This window comes from Chinchilla lanigera, unplaced genomic scaffold, assembly GCF_000276665.1.
Source record: "Chinchilla lanigera isolate Chin_1 unplaced genomic scaffold, ChiLan1.0 scaffold00022, whole genome shotgun sequence".
NCBI lineage: Eukaryota > Metazoa > Chordata > Mammalia > Rodentia > Chinchillidae > Chinchilla > Chinchilla lanigera.
The window spans coordinates 15,212,362-15,226,749 of NW_004955423.1; the positions used below are offsets into that span (position 1 = coordinate 15,212,362).

A 14,388-nucleotide genomic window follows, 5' to 3' on the forward strand; every position below is an offset into this window, starting at 1 on the left:
TAGGTATATGCCTATATTCTAAATAGTTTATATTGAATTTCTAAAAGATAGCATATTCTCCCAAAAAGTGTAAGGACCTAGCACAAGTGTGTGAGTGTGTGTGCGTGTGTGTATGTGTGTGTATGTATATATAAAATTCTAAAAATTGTTTTTTTAACCAAAGATTGTTTGAAAATGTAATTCTCCATATAGTTATAAAACAGAAGACAAGATAAAACAATTTCTTTAAACGTAAATATATTTAAAAAATCAAAACACCTAAGAAATGCAATCTATACATATGAAAAAGTAAAATATTTATATGCATAACAAGTAGTAGCAACATTATCCATAAGCAGCAGTTAGTGTCCATTTTCCCCACATTTTGGTTTAACACCATAATGGTAGTTTATTCTTTTTAGGGAAATTATATAAGGTTACATATAGCATATTATGAGCAAGTTATAGAAGAACATATAATTGAAAAATTAATTTCAAATAACAGTATTTTTCCTAAAAACACATTTTTAAAACAAATTAGTTTAAACTAGAGGACAACAAAATGAACTTATAACTTATTAACTTCAAGATATATAATCAACTTGCATAAAATTACGTATGCTATTTTAAAAAGTCTATTTCTAGAATATCAGTAATTCAGGCAATTGGGATTTCCACAGGAGATAAACTCCCATTCGCTGACTTTTTACAAAGAAAAAGTCTACATTAAGAACATTACAACTATGTTAAGAAATGTGATAGCATACTCTAAAAACCAAGTGGTGTAAAATGTTTGTACTGGGTATATAATAAAATGTTATTCTACTGCTTGCCTTATGAAACTTCTTGTTCTTTGTATTTAATAAAATGTTTTTAAAAACTCAAATGGTGAAATATGTTCTTCAGTTTATTCTTTTATTGGTACCAGCTCTGTAACAGCACTTCAGGTGATCTAAACCTAATAATCACATTTCCAAATGGCTTTGGCTTTTATTCTCTTGTAGAAGTGCATATGACATGGATAGTTCAGTTAAGAACTGTAAATTTCCATTATAAATGGGAACCTATTACACTAAAAAAATATAAGAAATAAAGTTCTTAGAATATCTACTACTTTATTCAAAACCTATCTACAGACACCACAAAACCAACTTTGACACACAAGCAAAATACCAAAAATTTCTGACCTGGGAGAAATGAAATAAAACATAGTGAGTGGTTTTTCTCTTCATCTCTAACTGTAAAAATCCCTTTTGCCTATTTATATGACCCGTCTCTATTCATGCAATTTAATGGATCCTCAAAAGAATTTACACGTCTTTATACAGAATTCACATCTACATCAGTAAACTGCCAGTCCTTTTGTATTTTCAGTGCTTTATCAAAATATGGGTAACAAAGTTCTTCATTCTAGGAGGCAGGAAGATGTTTCCTAAGAACTTCTTTGGACGATGAAGATATAGTGTCTGGGAAGAGTACATCGAATTCTATGAGCAGGTCACCGCGCTGGTCAGGGTTCTTTGGAAATGGCAGCCCATAGCCAATAATTCTTCTCCTCATCCCAGGTTTCACGATGTCATGTACTGACATAGGTATGTTTCTTCCATCCATTGTTGGCACATTGATTGAGCAGCCACACAATGCCTGAAATGGACCAAATAAAATTAACAAACTCCGAAACTTAAAAATCTAAGTAAAAATATTACCAGGTATAAAGAATAATGCCATTAAGGCAGAATGTTAACCTCCAAAGAATAGGAACACTTATAACAATGTTTTCGCATTAGAAAAACTCTTCAAACATGTATACTCAGAGACATTACAAAAGGCAGAAAGGAGAGGAAAAGGGAAAGGAAAGAGAAATAAAAGATGCCTTCCACATTGCCCTAGAATAAAACAGGTAATGTGAAGTTGCTATTGTAATATTCAAAATACAGGACTTGGAATGGGAGAAAATGGAGAAACTCAGAAGTGGAAAGAACAGACAGAAGCACTTTGGTTAAGAAGTGTTTACTGAGTGTAACCGCACCACACACGTCCCGTTGAGCCCTAGAAGGACCTGCTTCAAGGAACGCAGTGTTCACAGAAACACACACGTACACTGGCAGTACAGCGCCGTGTGGTCACAGAGGTGTGGCAGGTCTTTTGTGAGGGCAAGGGCACCCACGCTGTCCCCTTAGCTTCTGGGAGCACTGGGTGTTTGAGCTGAGCCTTAGATCTGCAGCAGATATCAGGGCAAAGTGAAGAACAATAGTTCCATAGACCAGAGCTCACACAATGACAGAACTGTACAAGATAATAGAGCAAACTCAGGCAAAGGAAACACCCTTTTATGGAGAAGTCAGATTTAAAATTACTTTTAATTTTAAGCTAAAGTTTGGCCTTTATGGTAGAGGCCACGCAATCCATTCATAAATTTTAAGCAGGGAATTCACATGGTCACATTTTATGAGTTACAATCCAGTATGAAATAATGCAAATAAGGACTCAATATTATTGCATTCTTAACATTACTATAAATTTACAATTTAATATCAATTATTTCAATGCTTTTTGTAATACAGTCACTACCCCAAATTAATAATTTTAGAGTAAATTTTAAAAATGATCTAAACTGATGAAACTACCAATCTCATAGACCACAACTGCAAAACAGTAGAATGTAACCCAGTTTGAATTTAAAACTGACATTTAAATGGATAACGTAAGTAACTAAACTTAGAAAACATAACTGTTATCCACAAAAGAGACATAACAGTGGTGGTACCTCAATTCACAAACTTAATTCTTTCCGCGATTCTGGTCACAAACCCACTGGACGAGGACCGAATATCGACTTTGCTGGTTAGGCTCAATGTTGACCTTGTGGGGAATCTGATTCGGTTCTCACCCAGTTCAGTTTGTGACCAGAATCATGGAGAGAATTGAGTTTGGGAACCGAGACGCCATGCACCTCTACAGAGCAGTTATGCTGTGTGGCGAGCTCTGGGTAATGTTAGACATTATTCAAATAATTTCTTGAGTTGCTCAGCGGCAGAAGTCTGTCTGGCCCAGAATCATAAATTGAAAAAAGAAAAAAATGGTAAAGCGAATGATTTGGAGGTCTTGGGGCTGAAACAATCTCAACCTATTCTGAAACTTTGAACTGTTTTTTACAAAAATCATAACCTCTTGTAACTTACCTCCCGTAAACTAATTTTAGCAGTATAAATTATATTTGATCCATCTCTTTTGAATTTTGGGTGATCTTTGTCTTTAATAATGAAAACAATGTCTGCTGGGATACTATTTGGTGTTTCATCTCCTTCCCTTGGAAAAGTAATTTTGGTGCCTTCTTTCCACCCCTTTTTAATCTCAATGGTCAGAATTTTGTCTTCAGATCTGTAACTCCTTCCATCAGGGTTCAACCTTTTTCGAGAAATTTTCATCCGTTTGGTGCAGCCACTGTATATTTCCTCCAGTGAGACTCGAAGTTCGTGAATAACTGGAGGGTCTTGTTTAAGACGGGACGACCCCACAGAATTCCTGTCTCTCGGATATCCATTCATGCTGAATCCGAAGGCACTGAAAGGATCTCCATCTATTTCCATCTCTTCAGAATCTCTGCCACCTCCCATCCGTCTTCCAAAGAAAATTTCAAAGGGGTTGGAACCTCCAAAAAATGCTGCAAATGTGGCATGAGGATCACCGTGAAAAGTGTACCGGAAGGTACCTCCTTGTCCATCGGTACCTCCTGCTCCTCCTTTCAACCCTAAGAGAAGAAATAAGCATGATTTGAAAATAGCTTGCAACTTGTTGACAGTTAAGACTTTCAAAACTGTATTGCACAGACAGGCATGGTAGCACACCCCTGTAATCCTAGGAGGATTACAGGAGGCTGAGGCAGAAGGATTGCTTTGAGTTTAAGGCCAAACTTACTGAGCTACACAGTAAGTTCTAGGCTGGCCCAGACTACATAGTGAGACCCTAGCTCAAAAGAATACAACCTTATAGCTAATAAACTCTGGCCTATTTAGGTTGAAATTTAGTAATGACCAGAAATGCCATAACTAAATACAGAACAGCTATGTCTCATTTCTTTGTGCATCTACACCCCACTCTTTTTTTGGGCAGGGGGGTCAGGAGTGGGTGCTGGGAATCAAACTCAGGGCCTCATGCTTGCCAGGTAGGCACTGTACCACTGAGCTAAATCCCCAACCCCCTACACTCTACTCTTGAGCACATCCTAAAATCTCTGCCTAACAATATCTGTGCCTTCCTAGCAGTCTAAATAATATGATAAAATAAAAACAGAACAGCTATGTAACTTCTGACAACTCCATCAAGTTAAATTTTTAGTTTTCAAATTCTTCTTCTAAATCTTAAGCTTTAGTAACTTATTCCTGGGCTGGAGATGTAGCTCAGTGGCTGACTGCTTGCTTAATATATGCCCAGGTTTGATCCCCAGCACAGAACATACACATATAACAATAATAATATTAATAATAATAATATTGAATCTTTGTTTCACATTTAAAAAAAAAAAGATAAAATCAAGACTCTCTTATCTCACAAACTGCTGGTCTGATGGTACTAAAGCACATAAATTTAAATTTTTTAAAAATGCCAGGTAAAGCTGGGCATAGTGGTACAGGCCTACAATCCCAGCACTCAGGAGGCTGAGGCAGGCGTATGAGAACAGCTTGGGTTACACAGAGTTCAAGTCCAGCCTCAAAAACAAAACTAACTAACAAACAAAAAAGTATGCCGGGTGAGAAACAACAGCAAAAGTCAGGTGAAAGGCCTTCAGTAACCAATGCAACAGGCAGACTTTAAATCTTTAAGTACCATTATAATCAGTAAGTCTTAAAGCACCAATAAATCTTTAAGTACCATTGCAGTAAGTACCACCAATACTATGTAATACATATTCATACTGAATAATTTTATTTCAGGCCATCTCTTATTATTGAAGAAGTGAAGGGAAATGAGCAGGAGGCTGGAAGTCAGAGGTCAGCCTAGCAACTTCGCAAGACCCTGTATCAGCATAAAAACAGACAGCTTAGCAGCACAGCACTTGTCTAGCATGTACGAGGCCCTGTGTTTAAGCCCCAGTACTGGGAAAAAATATTAAAATAGAACTCTTTCCACGGCAGAAAGTGAACAAATCATAATAAGGGCACCCTATGAAAAATGCTTTTTAGACACTACAATTGTTATTCCCATCCAAGACACCGAAACTGTTTATCTAGGTAAACCACATGATAGCATTAATTCAAAGCATTATCAAAACCACCGAAACCAACAGCTGCAAATCCTCTTGCTACACAGGCCTTTGGAAAGGTTATTTCTGTCTATTGTGGACAATCCACTTCGGACAGTGGTATAGTAGCCCTTTGTTCAAAGGCTCAACTATGTAATATGTAACTCACAAATAATATATCTCTATCTATCTACCTACCTACCTATCTACCTGAAATAGCATTTCCACTATATGCTGAAGGAAGATTCTATCAAAACCCACACTAGAACAGCAGAGTACCCTCTGAAAGGATCGGTCCTGAGAGGAAGGAGTTCTATCCTCACACTCAGCAGGCTTCTGACAGAGCTGCTGGGAATCCCTAACCAAGGAAACGAGGATAACGAAGATTTGAAAACTGAAAGATGTAAAGTTTAAGCTGGGCAACTCTTTTATGCCAATGTACATTCTTTTATACAGGGAACAACTTGAGGGCAGGAAATACATTTTATTTCCTGCAATGCTCATGTATACAGGGCTAAAAGTGACAGGCTCCGGTGATTACTGAGTGAAAAGAATCAACTAATTCTTGAAATCCTAAATCAAAACTCAACAGAAGTTTTGTTTTGTTTTGTTTTTTTTTTTTTGGTACTGGGAATCAAACTCAGGACCCTTGTGCTTTCCAGGCAGGCACTTGTGCCACTGAGCTATATCCCCAGCCTGAAAGAGGTATCTTTAAGTATCAGTACAGAGAAGGCAGCACAAAAGCAATGCAAAATATAATCACGTATGCACACAAATAGATTTAGTAATTTAAAGTTCCCTGCAAACTCTTCTCATGAATCTTTCAGAGAGACTTAGTTGTGCTTATTTCCTTAGTCTCCATTTGGCTTCTCCCACGAAAAGATACGTCGTGTCTGGATCATCTCACAGAGGCTCGAGTGATGCCTAAATTTTTACCTTCCTCCATTAATAAAAATCTGAAGAGACGATGCGAAACCTGATAGTTGGAAAATGGTCAAAACATAGATTGAATGATGTATCTAAAGACAATTAGAAAATTCTTTGTAGAAACTGAATGCCAAGCATAAGCAAGATAACAACTTTTAACATGCAGCTCATCCAAATCTCCCTGTTATAATGTTAGTAGGACAAATATAGCTCCAAATGTTAAAAAGCTAATGACAGATTTTTTTAATGATAGAATACATATATGACTCAAGGCCAAGCTGAAATCATTTCAATCATTTTATACTTTATCCCACAGATTTCTTAGTATAGAATAATTTATCAGAGTTAAGTGAGTTGGAAGAAAAGAGAGAAAAAAAGATAGGAAGAACAGAAAAGAAAAGGGGTTTGAGACGTAGCCCAGCATGCTAGCGTGCATGAGGCCCTGGGTTCCAACCCCAGCACCACAGAAAGTAATTAAATAAGCAAATAAAGAGGGAGAGACAGATAAAACCTGAGTAAATTAGCTTGCACAATCTAATTCTCCACAAGATAAAAAAATGCTTTGGACTCATAATGGCTTCATGAGAAGAAAGAACATTAAAGTTATTACATCATGAGTTTGGCTTTTCCCTAAAACTTCTTCCTTCTGCCAAAAATGGTAGCACATTCAGGATTACAGAGTCTGTGATAAGATTCACACAGTCTGAAGTGACTTCGTATTTATCAAAGCTGACAAAAAGCTGCCAATGCAGCTTTGAGGTTTTCCTAGACATTGAGCAGTCGAATGTGCAGCTTTAAGAATGAAGCTTCTCTAATGACTGAGAAAATGCTATCAAAAGTCATGCCATTATTATATTGTGAATTATTACACAAGAACCGCTGGCATCGCCTAGCGCTGGATTTGTAACCAGCATGTCTCAGCAACTACAGCTCTTCAGCACGGACTGCTGTTATTTAAAAACTGATCAACCAACCAACTAACCACTCCGTGATCCAGAAGCAAATGTTTTTGGAATACTGTCTATAACAATGATTTTCATACTACTAATGGGACTAAAAGTTCAAAGTGGAAACGCTGGAGAGTTAGGACTTCAAAGAATGGAGTACTTTAATAACTTCCTTTCAGGAGATCTGATATGTACAAAGTCCACATTATAGTAAGACTTCAAGTACAGAATAATTAACCCTTCAGTTTTATCCACAAAATCCAAATGACTTACATTCTTAGAACACATATTAGAGATCCAGTTGATTAAATATGTAAGTTAAAGAACAGAAATAGCAAACTAGTACAATGACTAATATACTAAATATAATTTTGACCATAATCTTTCAGCATTTGGAGAAAATACTGAGTAATCTATAAGCAATAAAGCAATACAAAGAAGACATAAAGAAAATAAAACGTTGCAGAATTAGAATAAATAAGGATGTGTTATTTTATGCTCTTTCCTTAATCTTGTAATACAAACTTCTTTTCACATCTACTGAAACATTCAGAACTAAATCTAAAACTTTAGGTGAGAAAGTGGGTCAAAATCCAATATTAAATTTCAGTAGTTCTGTGGGTTTTTTTTTTTTATTTATTTAAGAAGATTCAACTATGGAGAAAATTTTTCCTTTTTTTTTTTTTCTTGTTCGGTTTGAGACAGAGTCTCCCTATGTAGCCCAGGCTGGCCTTGAACTTGCAGATTCTCAAGTGCTGGGATAATAGGCGTGCACCACCACACCTGGCAAAATTTATGTAAAAAAAAAATTACATACCAGAAAATTAACCTCTTATAAATATATAGTTCAAGTGCACTAAATTTATAGTTATGCAACCACCACCACGATGCATTCATGGAACATTTCTATCATTCCAAAAAATTCCCTATCCTATTTGTAGAGAATCCCTATTCCTACCTCCAGCGTTAGCAAGTAGAATTTGCTTTCTCTAGATATAAATTTCTCATGCCCTTCATGGATATGGAATCATATACTATGAAGTCATCTCTATCCGGCTTCCTTCATTCAGCCTACTGTTCGAGCTCCATCCATGTTGTGGTGTGTCTCACTGAACCAGTCCTTTTAATTGCTAAATGGTACGTACTGCTGTTTATGAATTTATTTATTCACTCACCAATTGAGGGTACTTGAGATTGTTTTCTTTTTTGGTTATTTATTTTGATTGGGATTGTTTTCAACTTGGGGCCATTACAAATAATGCTGCTACTAGCATTTAGGCACAAATCTTTTCACATGGGCCTATGCTTTCATTTCTCTTTGAGTCCTAGAATTGTAATTGCTGGGTCAGAGAGGTTAAAGCTACCTATGTATTTATTGGCACTAGGGATTGATCAGAGTCTTCTCACTGAGCTACATTCCCATTGCTTCTATGTTTTATGCTGACACAGATTCTTACTAAGCTGCTGAGTTGCTCATGCTGGGCTCAAACTTGTGATCCTCCTGCCTCAGCCTCCCAGAGTTAAGATTACAGGTGTGCACTGCCATGCCTGGTTTAACATCTCTATTTTTGTCCAATTAAAAAAAAAAATCTTAAATAGCAGATACTAGCAATTTTCAGAACATGAGTAAACTGTATCAGTGGTTCTCTTAATCCTTAAATACATAAATTTAGCACCAGCTCATACACTTCTCAGTTCACAGTTCCTTACTTCCACTGCCTCAGCTCCAAGTCTGCAATAACTGAAAAGAAAAAGTATGACAGGTAAATTAAGTATCTTCACTGTCCTAAAATTCAGTGTTTTGTTACCATTGGAGAAACCCATAGAACTGGTCCTGTAGACAAAGACAGAGCATCAAAAAGCAAAGAAAAAAAGGCTTCCCTCACTCACAATGCACTAAAAGGCTTTTCCTTTTCTTCTTCTTTGGGAGAAATTGAGAATTGAACCCAGGACCTTGTGCATGCTGGCCAAGTGCTCCACCACTGAGCAACAACCCCAGCTCTTAAAGGGGATTTTAATGAGCTGGGCATGGTGACATGTACCTGTAGTCCCAGCAATTTAGGAGGCTGAGGCAGGAGGATCTCAAGTTTGAGTGCTGCCCAGGCAAATTATCCAGACCCTACCTGAAAGTAAAAAATAACAGGGGCCGGGATGTGGCAAAGCACCCCATGGCTCCATCTCCAGGACTACAAATAACAACAGAGGGGGAGGAGACGTGAAAAGAATGAAGATGTGTGATACACATTCCCCATGGTTAATGTGATCATTATGTTCTCCAAACATGTAGTAGCAAAACTTAAAAAAAAATAGTAACAATAAAAGCAAGAAAAATGTATCATCTGGTAACTTGAAATCTCTGAAGACAAACATCCTCAGTAAATCTGAATCCTATAACTTAAGTCACAGGTAAACTTGGGCAATCAATGGGCTATGGCCAAATATCTTAGATTTAAAGCACTGGATATCTGCTTTCTTATGAGAATTTACAGAGCAATTCTATGGATTTCTTTACGAAATCACCCAAAAAACACCAAAAAACCCCGACCTCTTTAAGAAATAGTAGTATCTCAGAATTGCTGTTTTCGAGTTGGACCAAGTCATGGCATTTTGAGTAGTCTGGCCACTGGGAACATGCAGAATCAAACCACCAGCTATCTGCTCTGTCAATGTTTACTCTGTAAGAACCAGACACTGCAGATCCTCACCACACCAACATCAGCAGCATAATTTTCAATTTTTGTAAGGAAAGAGAGCAAAGGGCTAACAAAAAAGTTTTCAGATCTATTGCGACTGAAGATATTTTGAGAGAAGTTAATAATCAAATACGTTAGATCTGATTTTAAAACGTGAAAAATCCCAGGACCTATAGGAATTAAAGGGTTTGGCTGCCGTTCCTGTTAATCAGCCATTTGAAGAGTCTTACTTCCCAGCTGCACTTATATGGAGATGATGGACAACTCTTATTTAAAATCCAGAATGATAAAAGGAGAATCTTAAATTACCCCCATCTATTGTGTTCACTAATTTCTGATTTTACAATGCAAGAAACAAAAGTATGTCAGGGAGAGAGAAGGGAAGTTGTCCTGCTTTCTGCTACATCTAGATAGTAAATTTTGAAAAGAAATACTTACCTAAAAGAAAATCAGTGATTGTTCAACAAGGTGGCCATTTTAGGTCAAAAACTGTATTTCTGAGATCTCATTTTCTTGGCACACAATTACTGTTTACAATTAAACCAAAAACTTGTTCTGGTATTTTATGACATCAGGAAAATTCTTTCCTCTCTAGGCAGAATGCCAAAAACAACTAGAAGCTAAATGCCTGCGCCTTCTGCTTCTAAGACAGACGGCTCTGTCCTGTTCGGTCTAAACCAGCCCGGCTCTAAGACAGAAAGGCAAAAAACTTCTTTTTGCTTCGGGGAATAAAATATCAACTACCCAGAATTTGAGCTGCCAATCTCAAGATTTGAAATGACTGAAGGCTCTCTATTCTGGCAGAAAATTCTCTAGAAAACAAAACAGGTTGCATAAGACTTTTGACACAATTCACTAATGGGTACGGCAATTCAAGGTTTCTTTAAAAATATGTAACGTTAGCGTCACAAGCCTGACGGTGGAATATGTGTAACACAAAATGCTAAATCCCCCTCAAAAGGCAGAGAAGGTCTTTCATTTACATCTATGCAATTCTCATTCATCTAATCAGGGGTGAAATTTTGTTTCCATCTATTATCTGTCTGTTTATGACATCTCTGGGAATCTGATGATAACCAGAAGGCTGTGAAAGAACGCCAAAAAAAGTAAATAAATAAAGGCAGTGCAGAAGGGTCAGAACGATATGCACAGAATACTTACCTTCTTCCCCAAACTGATCATATATTTCTCTCTTTTTAGGATCACTCAGTACTTCATAAGCTTCTGCGACCTCTTTAAATTTTTCCTCTGCCTGAGGAGATTTGTTCTTGTCCGGATGAAATTTGAGGGCTTGTTTTCGGTAAGCCTTTTTAATATCTTCATCTGAGGCTCCTTTTTCAATTCCCAAAATGCCATAATAGTCTTTCCCCATCTTGAACGCCTTGAAACGAACTTAGCTCTCCCTTTGTAAAAGAAAACAGCGGCCCTAGTCTTAGCAATTCAGTGATTCTAAGGACAAGAACCCAAGCTGGGTATTTTAAAAGTTAAAGCAAGCCGGCAATTCAGCTGGCGGTCTGAAGGCAGCAGCAGACAGCGCCTCCCTATTTACTGTAATTCCTTCCGCAGCGGCAGCTCTTACAGATAAATACACGCTCCGCCGGCGCCGGCCTCCTGGACCCTCCCCTTCCACTACGCGTCTCCGCACTTTCTAGAACAGCAAATGCTCAGGACGTCACTTTCCCAGCTGCCTCTAGTCAAAGTACTGAGCTGTGTATTCCCCTCCTCCGCGATTAACTATTCATTTTCCTTCTGGCTGGGTCTACCGTGTTTATAGCCTACTTAAGAGGCCAAGTGGATTTAACAAACCAGTATTTCACAACAGAATGTAAAAAAAAAAAGGCACAACTACATTTTTATTTACTCCATTCTAGTTGGAAAAGCAACAAAAATAATCACTAAGCAGCCTATGTCAAAATAAGTTACGAAGTTATCATGTAAGCCAAAGTGCCTTAAACTTATTTAGGTGTTTTAATTTTAAATTATTCAATTGTAAACACTATAGATTAATTTTTCAAACGTCATTTTCAAAATTCTTGGAGTGTGTTAATCAGACATTTGAGGAAGTCAGTATCCTAATTTCACACTGTAAAAAGGTTATCATAAAATTTAAAAGTAGCATTTAAAAATAAAGACTTAAATATTATTTTAAATAGTTTTTTGTAGTATTCAAGATAAAATCGTTCTAGGAAACTAATATGTATTTGTAAAACCTTAATACCTGAATATAGTGACTTCAAATGAAACAGAATGAGACCTTACCCGCTCAAACCCCAGCTTCTAGGGTCAGTAAACAACTTTCGTGTTGCTGAGAAGTTAGGAAAACAGAATCAGGTGCAGGTAATACACACTGGTGCTCCTTATAAGAGCTTAACTGGATCAACTAAAAACTCAAACTCTGGATATGCTACTTAAAAATATTTTTTCTTTTAAAATACATTTTGTTCTTTCCCTCTCAGAGAGAGAGAGAGAGAGAGGGAAGGAGAGAGAGAGGGAGACAGATTTGGGCACACAGAAAAAAGAGTAAGTCTCCCTATGATACCATTTTAAGTAATCTCTGTTAGTGTATTTCCTTCTAATCCTTTTTCTTTTCCAAAAAAATACGGTTATTTGCTGTAGTTTTGTATTTTTTAAAAGTTTATTTTATTTTTGAGACAAGTTCTAGTTCTCACTATGTAGTTCAGGCTGGCCTTGAACTATGTAGTCTAGGCTTGGTCTCATGGCCACCCCCTGCCTCGGCCTCCCATGCTGGGAACATAGGCCTGTGCCACCACATCCAGCCTTTATGAACAAGTTTAAATCACAACAAGTATATTTATATACCTACTGATGCCTGCTTTTTTTCCTAATATAACATTTTGAATACTTATGAGACATAATTTTGATGTGTGTAACTCATCTTTTATCTCCTCTGTGGCTTTCTCATCTTTTCAAAACTGGTCCCATATCAGGAATTTTTTTACTTTTGGGCTGAGGATGAAATCAGGGTCTCATACATCCTTGGCAGATGCCTTACCACTGAACTGTACCCCCACCCTCAATCCTAACCCAGTATGGGAAAGATAGATTAATAAAAAAAAAATCAAAAGAATTGTACTTGGTCTACACAAGTGTCTGTAAACTTGAAAACAATTTTTATGCGAAGGAAATGGACATGTATGTTTAAAATATAAAGAAAAGGTGATGACCATGTGTTAACCTTTAAGACAGCAGTGATGATTCAGCATTTCCTCCTGAACAGTTCATCTTTGCATATTTTAACAGCTATAATTTCCTAGTTCTCAAAACCCTCTACGTTAAAAACACCTTGGTATTAGAAATTTTTAACATGTATTTATCCTATTTTAGATCAGGGGCTAGTTAATATGTTTTTTAGTCTTAGCTAGGAATATTCAATGTCAAAAGATACTTTTCAAATCCAAAAAACTTGAAGAAAAATGTTAATATTGACAGTCACCGTAAGACTTCTACTTTTAATAGCTGGAATTCAGTTCAAGGATCAATATCTGAAGTAAAGACAGTAAAAAATCATCAAACAGAGTTAATTTTCAAGGCAGTTCTTTAAATATTCAATATCAAAGGATTACTGACAATGGTATGTATGAAAAAGCTGAAATTCTGGTTGGTAATGGTAGGAGGGGAAATACTCACCTGATTCAATCATTTTCAGAGAATTAGATATATTATCAGGACATGACATATCACATTATTTTAGAACTCAAAGACTAGGTCATTCCCATTTGTGAGAAATGAATTATATACTATATTCATATGGAAAGAAATCTGGCTCACTAGACATAAAGAAGGGTGAAAAGGTATTCTCACATTTGTTAAAATGTCACACACACACAGCAGAATCATAGCGGTAAGGTTGAAAAGCAAGGATTCAGGGCTGGGGATGTAGCTCAGCGGCACAAGCGCCTGCCTGGCAAGCGCAAGTTCCTGAGTTTGATCCCCGGTACCCCCCTGCCACCAAAATAAGTCAAAATGAAAAGCAAGGATTCATCTCAGCTTGGACATTTCAAGTCAACAGGCAGATATAATCTTGACAAGACTATTAAATAATAAAAGTCTGGGTAGGTTTTGCTAAGAATGAGTGGATACTTACACACTTATAGCTTTGTAAACCATTCCTTCAAACTGTGACAAGTTATTAAAAGCCATTAAATATGATTTTAGAAGTTCTAGACACATCACACCTGGAAATATATCCTAAGAAAATAATTGAAAGACAAAAATGATTATATATACAAATGAAATTCAGACACAAATTATTAAATATTCAAATATACTAATTAGAAAAGATAGAATAGGGTAATGGATCAATATGATTACTAATGGTACAGAGGAGACTCCTACTCTTGCATTCACTGTTTCAGACTGAACTATCTCTTACTATGCTGAAAATCCATTACACAATCATCTTACATTAAATTTTTGTCATCCAAGTTTGTATGATGTGAATGCGGGGATCTTTTGTGGGGAGGAATTCTCATCCTTGCAAATAATCATGACAAAAATAGGAAGTGTGTAAAGGGAACCTTAAGCCAGGCATGGTGGCTCATGCCTGTAATCCCAGCACTCAGGAGGCTGTGGCAGGATC

General features: G+C 36.8%; 1 protein-coding gene across 6 annotated transcripts in view; it reads right to left on the reverse strand.

Moving 5' to 3' along the window:
• Positions 1 to 217: 217 nt before the first annotated feature.
• The window catches only part of Dnajb4 (DnaJ (Hsp40) homolog, subfamily B, member 4), a 32,960-nt gene continuing 18,789 nt past the window's right edge, over positions 218 to 14,388 (reverse strand). For 5 of the 6 annotated variants that reach the window (XM_005385211.2, XM_005385209.2, XM_005385208.2 and 2 more), the window contains exons 2-5: positions 13,894 to 13,997; positions 10,950 to 11,191; positions 3,162 to 3,730; positions 218 to 1,623 (exon numbers count right to left, since the gene is read on the reverse strand). In XM_005385211.2, the coding sequence (XP_005385268.1) occupies positions 1,390 to 1,623; positions 3,162 to 3,730; positions 10,950 to 11,160 (1,014 nt within the window). In that variant the 5' untranslated portion in view covers positions 11,161 to 11,191; positions 13,894 to 13,997 and the 3' untranslated portion in view covers positions 218 to 1,389. The remainder of the gene's footprint in view (positions 1,624 to 3,161; positions 3,731 to 10,949; positions 11,192 to 13,893; positions 13,998 to 14,388) is intronic. The other variant, XM_013514427.1, reaches the window with a different exon arrangement.